The sequence below is a fragment of the Psittacula echo genome, assembly GCF_963264785.1.
Source record: "Psittacula echo genome assembly, chromosome: Z".
NCBI classification, from domain to species: Eukaryota; Metazoa; Chordata; class Aves; order Psittaciformes; family Psittacidae; genus Psittacula; species Psittacula echo.
The window spans coordinates 41,624,158-41,636,569 of record NC_137742.1 but is presented as its reverse complement, the minus strand read 5'-3'; the positions used below and the strand labels follow the sequence as shown (position 1 = coordinate 41,636,569).

The following is a 12,412-nucleotide window of genomic DNA, read 5'->3' as shown; positions in this document are numbered from 1 at the left end:
AAGATAAAAACAGCAAATAAAAGTCTTAATGTTAAGATCAAGTACTAGCAGCAGAACCATGCTAACCCTATCTTATGCCTTAGATATAGTTCCCAAACATCAGTGTCTGAAGAAAATAGGATGAGGTCTGCTGCATCAAAAGCTATGCATCTTGTAGAAAAACTGAAGATTATGCAACTGAACAAGGGAAATGCAGAAAGGGAAGTGGGGTTATATAAAGGAGTATACACTATGTGTTTCTTCCAGGTTTCTTTTTCTTTCATGCAGTACTGAACATATTTTTAATATTTCTATAATTCTTAAACCACATTTCCTATTAAGAAAAGATTGCACAAGTATTTTTTATTTGATTACTTACTTGTTTGTAGCATTTGCTAAGGTTGGCTTTTAGCCATGTAGGAAATTGAGAGAGACAGCTAGGTAGGATTTGGGTAGGATAAAGATAAAAATAATACAGTGCAGACTTCTTCATACCTCACTGCAAAGATCTTAGGTTTACTCTGTTTACTTTACATTAAGATTAGATAGTTCTGGAAACTGGTAAACATGCATCAACTTTTCACCAGTGGTGTACAGGCTCAGAAATGCAAACCTACACAGAAGTTCTGAAAATGAGGCCAATACTTATTTACACTTAGTTTGGTTTACAGCTCATGTTTGTACTCAGAAAATTGATTCCGTTTACTGTGCTGCTGCTGCACGTTAGCAAAGAGGCCACTTGTGTCAGTTACTCTGGCAGTTCTGTGAAGTCAGAAAAATCGTGCTACAGCAACCTTAACATTTTGCAAATGTGGAGTTGAAAAACAATGAAGTAGTATGCATTTTAAAAAATGTAGAAAAGCTTGTTTTCCATCACATGGCCAAATTTTGGGGTAGTCTCATCAGCCAGTTAAGAGTTTTGCAAAACAAAAAACCTCCCCAAAACCACATCAACCTCCACAACAGGATGAAGAGTAGCCCAAACCAATTCCAGAACAGCCAGGCTGCAAAGGACAGAGATATGCCAAATACTATTTGTTTGCATCATTAGCCTTAGTCATAGAATTTGGTTAGGATTTTATTTTCACTTTCAGAGTCTGTACGTGCAGGAAAGCATTTTGTAGAGGATCATGCTGCTTATGAACTATCCTAACTTTAAGGATTTTTTTTTTTCTTTTTTGCATTAAACCTGCAAGCTTTAGGGTTGAAAAGATGTAAATGTTTGTGGTTACTATCTTACCTGGAAATAGTCAGCCATGTGGTATCTGTCTTATGCATGGTTGAATACAGTGAAAACTTTTGCATATGGAGTGCTGCTGGTAAGCCTTGATTTTATAGCTGTGGTTACACTGAAATCTTTCAACAAGCTGTATGTTAAACAGCAAACTTTGTAGTTTCTTGAGGTTTGTCCCTTTCGTTTTCCCCTGTACTCTCATTCTCCCCATACAGATCAAGAAACTGTCTTGTTTGCTGGCTGGTTGGTAACAAGTCATCTTTTCTGGTTTTAGACTGACCAACCAACCCTTTTATCACTGCCAAGTAATTACCTCTATCTCAACATAGAATCATAGAACAGTTACAGTTGGAAAGGACCTTAAGATCATCTAGTTCCAACCCCCCTGCCATTTTTGGTTTTGTTTAGTGATTTCTCTGGGAGTGTTTCTTGGTGTGGTGCCAGGCAGAGCCCTTCTCTTCAGCAGTAGGTTTCAAAGACAGTCTGTGCTCACAGGGTCCTATAGGCAGACTGCCTCTAAGCACAGGATTTATTAAGGTCCTAGTGAATTCAGCATCTTGGTACATCAGTTTCGCCTGCTGAGTCTGTAAAGAGTTGTTGGGCAACACTGATGAACAGAATAATCCAATTTTTAACCTTTGAAAGGGAAACAAATGTTAGATGGATGAAGGTTGTAGCTTTTCTACCTTTGACCATGCCATACTGCCTTCTCTTGATTAATTAGGCTTTCCACTAAACAGTCTGAAGTTACAGAAATCCCTCTTATGGAATCATTCTTGAGAAAATCCTGCTTTATCACCTGATTACTTGCCAAAAAAGTCTGGCCTCAAAGATGCTGGAAAATAGTAGCTCATGGCTAGTGGAAGGTGTTTGAAGTTCCTGCCCCAGGTTTTTTCATGTTGAAGGTGCTTCAAGACCTCATTCCCAGAAAGTAAATTCAAATAAGTTTTGATCGTCAGTTTTTGTTAGGTGATGTAGCTTTCGGAAGTGAATTAAGGCTGAATGCTGAGTAACCTGTTCATGGTGGTGGAGTTATATTTAACCTCTTGAAGAAGGTTAGTGTTTAAAAACAATTCTGGTCTTTTTTGTTAAGGCTAGGAGTCTTACCTCTCTGCTTGGTTCTTCTGTGAGAAAGGGAAGTACAGAGCCAGTCAGTCTACTCCCGTGATCCCACTCCTGCTGTTTAATTTGAAATGTGCACAAACAGTACCTTTGAAATCGGCTCCCTTTCAAGGGCCTTGTTAGCACCTCTATAGCCTGGCAGCTTCCCTGGAGCTGGCTGCAGGCTTGCGTCTTGTCATAGATCACAGGTGATGTGAAATACCTTAAAAATAAGTCCTTCTGTCTCAGTGCTGACTGGGAAACAAAAGGCTTCCTCTGCTTCTGGTCAGCGTGTAAATCACAAGCATGCTGCTGGGCAGGCGGTGGCAGTTCTGGTGACATCAGGAGAGGGCCATACCAGCAGCGCCTTACACGCTTATTGCCTCAGTAATGCACTGCCTGCCTGTCACTATAGCAATGCCTGGGAAAATTACCTCAGAGGCCACTAAAATCCATTTTTACATAACTAATTTACAAAATTAAGTTTTTAAACTTAGTATGCACTATGTAAAAATTTGCTCAGACCTATGTGGTTTGGCTCATTTGGGCTGGCGGGTTTTTTTGTGTGTGGTTTCTTTTTTGGAGGGGGGAGGTATTTTGGTTTTGGGTTTGGTTTTTTTTGTTGTGGTGGTGGTGGTGGTTTTCTTGTCGTTTGTTTGGTTGGTTGGGTTTTTTTGTTGATTTTTGGGGGGCTTTTTTTTTTTTTAGTAATTTTGTGCCTAGCTGAGTAGTTAATGTTTGGGTGAGAGGCCGCATAGGAGTGTGTCTCCTCAAAGTTAAGACACTTCTCAGCAGGTGCTCAGCATGCCATATAGTTGAGACCTTTACGGCTTGCCCCTAAAGGTTGCTGCTTGCCCGTAAAATTGCTGCTACCTATACAGCTGAACTCCCTGTGGTAACTTTGGTGGTGGTTACCTGCTTTTGGATTGGCCCTCAGGAGCGGTGCCAGTATGTTTCCAATACCTGTATCATTATTATGGTTTTAAATTTTGAAGTTGTTAAGCTGAGGAAACATCTGCTTTGGGCAGTTGTTGGCAGCAGTCTTTTTGTGGAAGTTCATGTTTATGACAAGTCTTGTGGTTTCCTTGCAAGAGTGCACATGCAGCCATTTCTAGTATGCACTGAAAATTTAGTGGCATTGCAGAGTCTGATCGCAGTATTTGTGCATACATTTTGAGTTAGGCACTGATCCTGAAGTACCTAGTGCATATCTTCTATGTGCTTATTTTTTTTGCACAGGCACAGGATTTATTTGCCCAGGTGAACGATGTATTTGTCAGTACTTGCTTTACAGCAATGGCGAATCATTTATTTAATAAGCAGATGTACAAAAAAAAAATCAATGAAAACCTTAATTTTCATTCACTCCTCACCCATCTGAATTCAGAGGCTCAAGACATTGCACATAGCCCTGGCTTCATAAAGTTCTCTTCAAAAAGTTCTCTATCTGCTTGCAGATAAGTCAGTGGAGGAAGTAACTCCACCCTGCTTTCCTGTGAAAGCTGATGGACTTCCCACACCCCAGGCTGTATCCATCAAATAATCTAGATTAATTTGAGCAATTTTAATAGTCTTTCTTCACTATTCCAAATAACTTTAGCAGAAATGTGTTAGCATTTTTAGTGATTTTAGGGTTTTTTGAAGGGAGCTTTGTGTTGCTGATGAAGGCAAAGCCTTCCGTCTGATTTTCAGAAACATGTTTTATCCCACTGAAGTTGGTAGCAGAATGTGAAGTTACATATCCTCGTACAGTAACAGAAAGTGTATCTGATCTGCAGAACTGTTAAAGTCAGTAGCAGAAAACACCTACTCATTTGCTTCAGAGCAACAATGCACAAACTTCATTAAAATGTGAATTCCAGCACAAGTAATCTTCAACAGAAGTGTCTTTGCTTAAAAAAAAAAAAAAAAAAAAAACCAGAAAAAAACCAACCCAAACGCAACAAATCAAAACTTGACAGAAATTTTTTTTTTTCTACTTGAAAAGAATTTCATTAACTGTCTGTGGTATGGTCACAGCATGAAAATAGCTGTCATAAAAGATCTAAAAGTAAGGTTGCACAACAAAGAACTGGGACATTTTTATTTAAATAAATGGATACAGTAATTTTTTTATTGTTTTAAGTTAGAAGGGAAAGTAGTGGGGTTAAATGTCATTATTTGAAAATAAAAACTGCAGGATGTATTCTAAATGGCTTTTGTTGGGCTGTAGATTCTGGTTATGATTTGTCAGTGTCACAAAGATTTTAAAGGATTTTCTGCGTGCTGTCTGATTTTGTTTTGGTTTGGGGATTTTTTTCTGTGAGGTACTATTAGTAGTTTTGATACTGCTTTCTTGATTTTGGCTTCGAGTATATAATTCAGGACATTAATTTTTAGAGAGCCCAACAGTCTTTGATTTCTAAATGAAGAAATCTAGGGAAAGAAATAGGACTCCTTCAGGATATATAAGCAGTCTTCTATGAAATGTATGGGCTCTGTAAAATGCTAACGGTGAAATGAGGGGGAAGGTTGCTGTTCAGTAGTTGAGTGAGCTAACTTGAGCAGAACTGAGTGAGGATGAGGAAAAGAGAAGTATTTTAAAGGATAAATTAATGCTTCTGGAACTTAGTGGCATCAGCGATTTGTGTTAGGACAAAAAAATACTCATCTGCCCAATTAATGGTTTCCAGTAACACAAGTGAGATTTAACTGTGTACCCTTTGTTCTATTGCCTTTCTAAAATCAGTCAGATGTGCATTATAGGTTATCTTAGTAACATGTCTGTGCAGAGGTGCAGTCACCAGGCTCACATAGAAGAACAAAACTGAAGCTTGCCAAAGGAATGCAACAAAATGGTTGTGTAAATGGTTATCTATAGGTTAATTTATCTTCTCAGTGGCTAACTGTAGGTCATTCTTGGGCTGGGAAGTAACCAAATGCCCAAGAACTTCAGTCTCTCTCAGATACCTACCATGGGGAGAGCCCAAGCTTGCTGGTACACTAATTTAATAAGATATCATAGAACCATAGGACAGTTCGGGTTGGAAGGGAGCTTACAGATCATCTAGTTCCAGGCCCCTTGCCATGGGCAGGGACAGTTTCCACTAGACCAGGTTGCTCAAAGCCCTGTCCAACCTGGCCTTGAATACTTCCAGGGATGGGGAATCCACAGCTTCTCTGAACGACCTGTTCAAGTGCCTCACCACCCTCATAGTGAAGAATTTCTTCCTAATGTCTTCTCTAAATCTTTCTTCTTTCAGTTTAAAACCATTCCCCGTGTGCTGTCACTACAGGCCCTTGTAAAAAGTCCCTCTGCAGATTTCTCGTAGGCCCTCTTTAGGTACTGGAAGGCTGCTACAAGGTCTCCCCTGAGCTTTCTCTTCTCCAGGCTGAACAAGCCCTGCTTGTCCAGCTCCCATACCCAAAAAGGCTGTAACACACATTGGCACACTTCTTTTTTTGAAGCATCTTTTATGAGAATTAAGTAAAATCTCCAGTATTAAATAAAATCTCCAGTACTCCATTGCTTTATGATTGAAACCCATCATTAAGCAATAGCAGAAGATTTTTGTGTTATAGTTAATGAAAATTTACAAGCAATTTTAAGCAATTTGGGGTTATTTACTAACCAGCTGCCATATATTTCGCGTACTACAGGCGTATTAACTTAATCAGAAGTTTGAGTGTGAATGCAGGACTTTCAGGTGCCAGAGATCTATTCTATAGCAGTTTACTGTTTCTTGGGAGATTCATGGTTGTCTATCCATGTATGTGTGTAGACACTACGGAATGATAATGAAGTATGTTGCATATTCAAATAAAACTGCAATTTTGTATTTCTCAGACATCTTACAATATTCTTTGTCTCTACATTGCCTAGAATTATATAAAGAAAAATTTGAATCTTTGGTGAATATACCCGTGAAAGCTATTTTGAAACTTGTTTGAAAATAAAATGTAATAATTACACTCCCCTTCTATAGAATTTACTTGAAGCTATGGGAGTGTACAGGAAGAGGGGATGGAGCACAGTTTTATACTTTGTACCCTCTTTTATGCCAATAATACTTTTTTTTTTTCTGTTGCACTTCTTCCTACCCCACAACCCATTTCCCTTCTGAAGTTTTCCTTTCTCTTTTCCTCAGTCAGATGATGGTGTCACTGTCTTGCATTCCTTTTGTTTCTCCCTGTCTATAGCTATCTTAATGACTTGGACCGCATAGCAGATTCCACCTACCTGCCAACTCAGCAAGATGTGCTCAGAGTTCGAGTTCCAACAACAGGGATCATTGAATATCCATTTGACTTACAAAGTGTCATTTTCAGGTAGTTTATTCTGTTTCCTTTTACATTAGTAATACCATGTATAGGATATTGGTTAAAAGTGCATAAAAAGAAATTGGTCTGTGTTTTTAAAATTTGAGCTTTGTCATTATTTTTTCATGTAATTGTCCACATATAACAAGGAGTTGATGCTAAAGATGTTAAAAGGATGAAAGACAATCAGGTTTGTCTTCTGAAAACTTGCAATTCATCTTTTCAGTAGTATGTGTCAAAGTTTCACTGTGAATAATAATATGAAAATACAGTCATGTATCCTCTTAATTCATGTAAATTATGGAATACAACTCTTCCACTTGTGTAGCTGATTTTTAGGGAGAAATTGTTCTTTACAGATAAATAACCCTACTTGAGTGCAAGTACAGTTGTTTGAAAAATAACTGTGGAGTTGCAGTTGCAAGTTCGACACCTGTGTTTAGTTACACTGAGATACAGGGTGAGGTGGGAATAGAATGTGAGTAAATTTGCATTTTAATTTGGTCTGTTAAAAATTTTAGTAGGTACATGTTGTATTTTATTTGTCCTCTTAAAATGGGCAGCTTTACCAGGTTGGGAAGTTATACTCTGGTAGTGCAGGGGGGAAGAGAAATGACAGGCCACCGAGTCTATTCTGTTTGCATGTTTTTGCTGAATACACAGGGCATACACTGCCAAATTGTAGCTCATGAAACCTTTATATCTCAGAAATCTGAGGGTTTTGGGACCCACAATAATCTAAATACAGAATACCCATCAGATTTCAAAGCAATATATTCTTCTTCAGCAACCTTTCTACCTAGAACAGATTCCATTAAGTATCAATGAAAAAAAGACATTTGGAAAAACAAACCGAACCTTATTTTCAACTAAATTCTTGAATTTTGTCACTGTGTGTGTGCTTGTGTGTTTATCTGTTAAGGTGTTCATGGAGTTGATGTGGATGTTAATTTTGCAGAATGGTGGATGTTGGAGGCCAACGATCAGAAAGAAGAAAATGGATACATTGCTTTGAAAACGTCACATCTATCATGTTCCTAGTAGCTCTTAGTGAATATGACCAAGTGCTTGTGGAGTCAGATAATGAGGTAAGCAAGCATCAGCAAAAAGCACCAGTTTTGATGAAAAAATAACTTCACTTGTCCAGTCCCAGGTGTTTTCCAAATGCGTCTACCAGCAAGCATGCACAACTGCCCTTAACAGAGTGAGAAGCACTACAGGGATTAAGATGGGAGGAGGGGATCAGTCTTCAAATATGGCAGAGCTGATCAGCTCCACGGAGGTTTCAGAGAAACCTATCTTTTTTGTGTTGAAGGGGAATACAGCTGAATATAGGGAAATAATCTTAGTGTTACTATGTAGCAGGGCCACAAAAATAGGCAGTGAAAATGAAGACAAAATTTATAGATTCCTTGCCCTCAGCATGTTTGCTAGTGACACCAAGCTGTGTGGTTCAGTTGATACACTGAAGGTAAGGGATGCCATCCAGAGGAGCCTTGACACACTTGAGAGCTGGGCCAGTGCCAACCTAATGAAGTTCAACAATGCAAAGTGCAAGGTTCTACACTTGGGTTGGGGCAGTCCCAGGCACAGCTACAGGTTGGGTGGAGAGGAGATTCAGAGCAGCACTGCAGAGGACTTGGCGGTGTTGGTTGATAGGAAGTTCAACATGAGCTGGCTTCAGTGTGCCCTCGCAGCCCAGAAACCAGCCATATCCTGGGCTGCATCACCCTGCATGGAGCGTGACCACAGGTCAAAGGAAGTGATCCTGCCCCTCTGCTCTGCTCTCATGAGGCCTCACTTGGAGTATTGTATACATACAGTTTTGGTGTCCTCAACATAGGAAGGAAATGGGGCTGCTGGAGCAAGTCCAGAGGATGGCCACGAGGATGATAAGGGGACTGGAGCACCTCCCATATGAAGACAGGCTGAGAAAACTGAGGCTGTTGAACCTGGAGAAGAGGCGGCTGTGTGGAGACTTCAGAGCAGCCTTCCAGTATCTGAAGGGGGCCTACAGGATGCTGGAGAGGGACTCTTCATCAGGGACTGTAGCAACAAGACAAGGGGTAATGGGTTTAAACCTAAACAGGGGAAGTTCAGGTTAGATAAAAGGAGGAAGTTCTTTACTGTGAGGGTGGTGAGGCACTGGGACAGTTTGCCCAGAGAAGTGATGAACACTCCATCCCTAGCAGTATTCAAGGCCAGATTGAACAGACCCTTCATTGACATAGTCTAGTGTGAGGCGTCCCTGCCCATGGCTGGAGGGTTAGAACTAGATGATCTTAAGGTCTTTTCCAACCCAACTGTTCATGATTCTATGCTAGAATGGACCCTAAAGCAGTAAACTTCATTCCTTACACTTAAATCATAGGATGTATATTGTATTTTTATTTCAAAAAGTAAGAGAGGTAAGAAAGTCAATGAAGTGAGGGGACAAAGCACACTTGTATCCAGTATTTTGAAGGAAGTTTACAGAGTAGGGAAATATTTAATATTTAGATTTTTTGTCTTTCCTGATGGATACTGTAAGTTATTCATCAAACTTCTGTGAGTTACTCACTGGCGCACGGCCCTATGCGAGTGTTTTGACACATAAAAGCTAGGTGAAAAAAAGAAAACATTTAAATGTTCTTTATGGCTTCATTCATGTTGATCTTTCTGTGTAAGAGAATGGTTGAAATAACAAGGCAAAAGCGGTGTTCCTGGACATGCATGTTATGTAACTACTATATATTATATAACTATTCTTAAATTGTTATGAAAAAGATAGCTTTACACATAAAGCTGTTTTGATTTTTCAAGATTTCACTTCTGAAACACTTCGTGGAGGCGAAAGTTGTAAAACTCCTCATTGTCTTGCAGATGGTTCTTCCATGTCACTGCCAAAGTATTAATGTTTCTTATTAAAGTTAAGAGTGGAAAACTTCTGAACCTTTTTGAACCTTCAGTTTAAAATATATTCATAACTTTAATTCAGACCAGTTCTTGTTTCAAGTCATACATACATACCCTAGTAGCACTTTCAAGCAGCTTTAGGCCTGGAATGGAGCCAGACTGTCTTAGAGCTAAGCAGTCATCTGGACAGCTTAGTTCTGGCTTTCAGCAAGCTGTAGCCAGTCTATCTAGATTTTGTTGGTATTCCAGAACACTTATTTATTCAGTTCCTCATAATTCACGTACTTACTGATCACATATTGCAGTTCTGTCTGAAAATGTTTGTAATGTATGGAGCAGGCTGGAATGGCTTAAGGATTCTGAGTTTTTAAAATAATAGAAAAATTGATTCCTTGGATTAAGAAATCCTGGATACACACCTTCAAGCTATGCCTAATATTGCTGTTACTTTTGTGAGTGTTGTCCTTTCACGTGTGTTACACCATTATCTAGGATCAGTCTTTTCTGTGATCTTGACAACAATATTGGTCAATGGATATCCACAGAAATTATGTCATGAAGATAATTTTTCCAGCTTCTTGCTTTTGCCTTGCGTTTATCAGTCCACTGGCTTTCACTGCCTTACTACATGTAACCCTTGGTCTGCTTTAAGACCTGTATTATCTAATCTGGTATGTTAACCAGGTTTAATTTTTTTTTTTTTTTTTTGTGCCAGTCTTGACCAGTCATTTTTAAAATGTTCAAATACTTTTGCATGTGTCACTGCTCTCATTCTGAACAGAAAGAGTTCCCCACAAGCTTGTCTAAACCTGCTCCATTGCTGCTGTGTAATCTGCAGTGGTGTAGCAGCCAAAGTTGCGTGAAGGCTGCTGCTTGCATTGTTGAGAATTCTGCTGCTATGACTTTATGCTCTCTCATTCTGTTCAGCATCTGTTGTCTTACAGATTTATCCTGTGTTTATAAACTTTCAAAGCAGTGGCTGTTACTTAGGATTGAAGTGCATCTGTGATCCCCATTAAGTCTTGCAGGTTTCTGAAGTGTAGAATAGCAGGTTCATTTGCCAGTAGCAGATGTTTGCATGGCACTAGCAGTGGGAAAACATAACATTTGTATTTTGAGATATGAACAGAACCGGTAGATCTGGAAGTGATTCAAGCAATGGTTCTGAAGGCCATTGGACAAACCTTGCAGCGATTCAGGGGGTACTCAAACAAGTGGAACAGGAGAGATGGAAGGTAGAAGGGACAATGTGACCGGTGGAGTCCCTTTTGGAAGTGGTGTAGAGCTAAATAATCTGGAAAGAAAGTTGTTCTTAAACAAATGCTTGTCCAAAACATTACCACCAAGGAATCACTAAAACTGTCTAGGGACTAAGTTGTCTGTAAATACCATGCCCCTCAGTAAAATTGTGTTTAGCTTGGTGTTCATATATCATAAGGGCTGAAAGATGATAGCTACATATGAATGAAGTAGAATTGGTCACTTAGAGGCATAGGATCTCAGTCTCAGAAAGAGATGTGCAAATCTTGACTAGACATGGCCATGAGCAACTAGATCTAATAACAAAGTTAGTGCTGCTGGGAGCAGGATGTTGGACCAGATGACTTCCACAGGTCCTTTCCACTATAAATTCTCTCTTAAGTAGAAAAATAATTGTTTGACAAATAAAAGATTTTTTTGTTTGTTTCTTCGGGGAACATCCTTGTGGTCATGTCATAAGCTTTAAAACTCTGAAGAATCAAGCTTTATTTGATGTTGGATATCTGAATTAGTGTAGTTACTTCCACAGTACTTAGTTTACACTGAAGAACTGTCTTGTGATTTTATCATAACATTTACATGAAGTCAAAACAGGCTGTTTAGAAAATTATGGCTCAGTACCTCAGCAGTAACCTCAAATTGAAACTGTGAAGGAACTTTGCAGGGTGGTTTTCTGTGACATTTCTGTGCTTCAAGCACTGAATAAAGGCACTGTGCAAGGATGTCAGTTCTTTTAATTGGTGGAAATTTTTTATGTTCTTGGGATGTTCCAAATAGAAAGGATAGATGCTGCTTGGTTTGTTTAAAATTATTAAAGAATACTGTATTTAAAATTACATTAAAATAGTTAAATAAAACCTACGATAGGTATTTTTACTGTGTTTGCATTCGTGTGTGTATGCGCGTTAGTTAATGTAGGCATACAAAAACTCATGTTTTGAATACGGATAAAATGCATCTGCAGAATAAATAGACGGAACTTCTGTACCATTCATCAGTGCAATCTGTTAATGGGTGATACATTGGTACAGTGTTCCAATCACACTTTCTTTTGATGTGGGACAAAAATAAGAAAGGAGGCAGTTACCTCAAGCATGTATTCTACTTTTTCATTGAAACTATCTTGCTGTTCACATCTGGGCATGCTTCCACTTCTCTTCCAGCACTTTGTGTTCCTTATTCACAGCTTAGTCCTATATGGCTTAGCATGAGGGCTGAAAGAAAACAATGTTGAGATCAGAGAACTTTCTCTTTTTATGCATCATGAATAAACGTAATGCTTTAGTTGTCTGGTTTTTTCATCAACATTCAGCAAGCCAGAAAAATTGAGCATAGGTCAGTGGCATAATACGAATTCTCAGATAGAATTCAAGTCCTCAAAGGGTCTTCAGAATTATTTAACAATGTTATTTCCATGGGAAATAAAATCTCCAGAACTGTTTATTTTGAAACTAGAGAAAATAACACATTAACCACCTGTGTCAAATCTTGTTGCTGTATATATGGTATCTGTTCATACCTGTTCACACATACATGTGTATGTATTTCCTTTTTGGTTTGTGTATAAAGAACCTTTTGAATGTAAAGTATCAGTGTTGGGAAGTATTTGTATAAGGAAGAGTCAGAGCCTCTCTTGTCTTCTCT

At 38.9% G+C, this 12,412-nt stretch overlaps 1 protein-coding gene across 1 annotated transcript in view; it reads left to right on the top strand.

The window, feature by feature from the left end:
• The window catches only part of LOC308231375 (guanine nucleotide-binding protein G(q) subunit alpha), a 129,171-nt gene that overhangs the window by 102,538 nt on the left and 14,221 nt on the right, over positions 1-12,412 (top strand). Inside the window, exons 4-5 of the mRNA XM_080636703.1 lie at positions 6,494-6,622; positions 7,572-7,701. Coding sequence (XP_080492829.1) covers positions 6,494-6,622; positions 7,572-7,701 — 259 coding nt within the window. The remainder of the gene's footprint in view (positions 1-6,493; positions 6,623-7,571; positions 7,702-12,412) is intronic.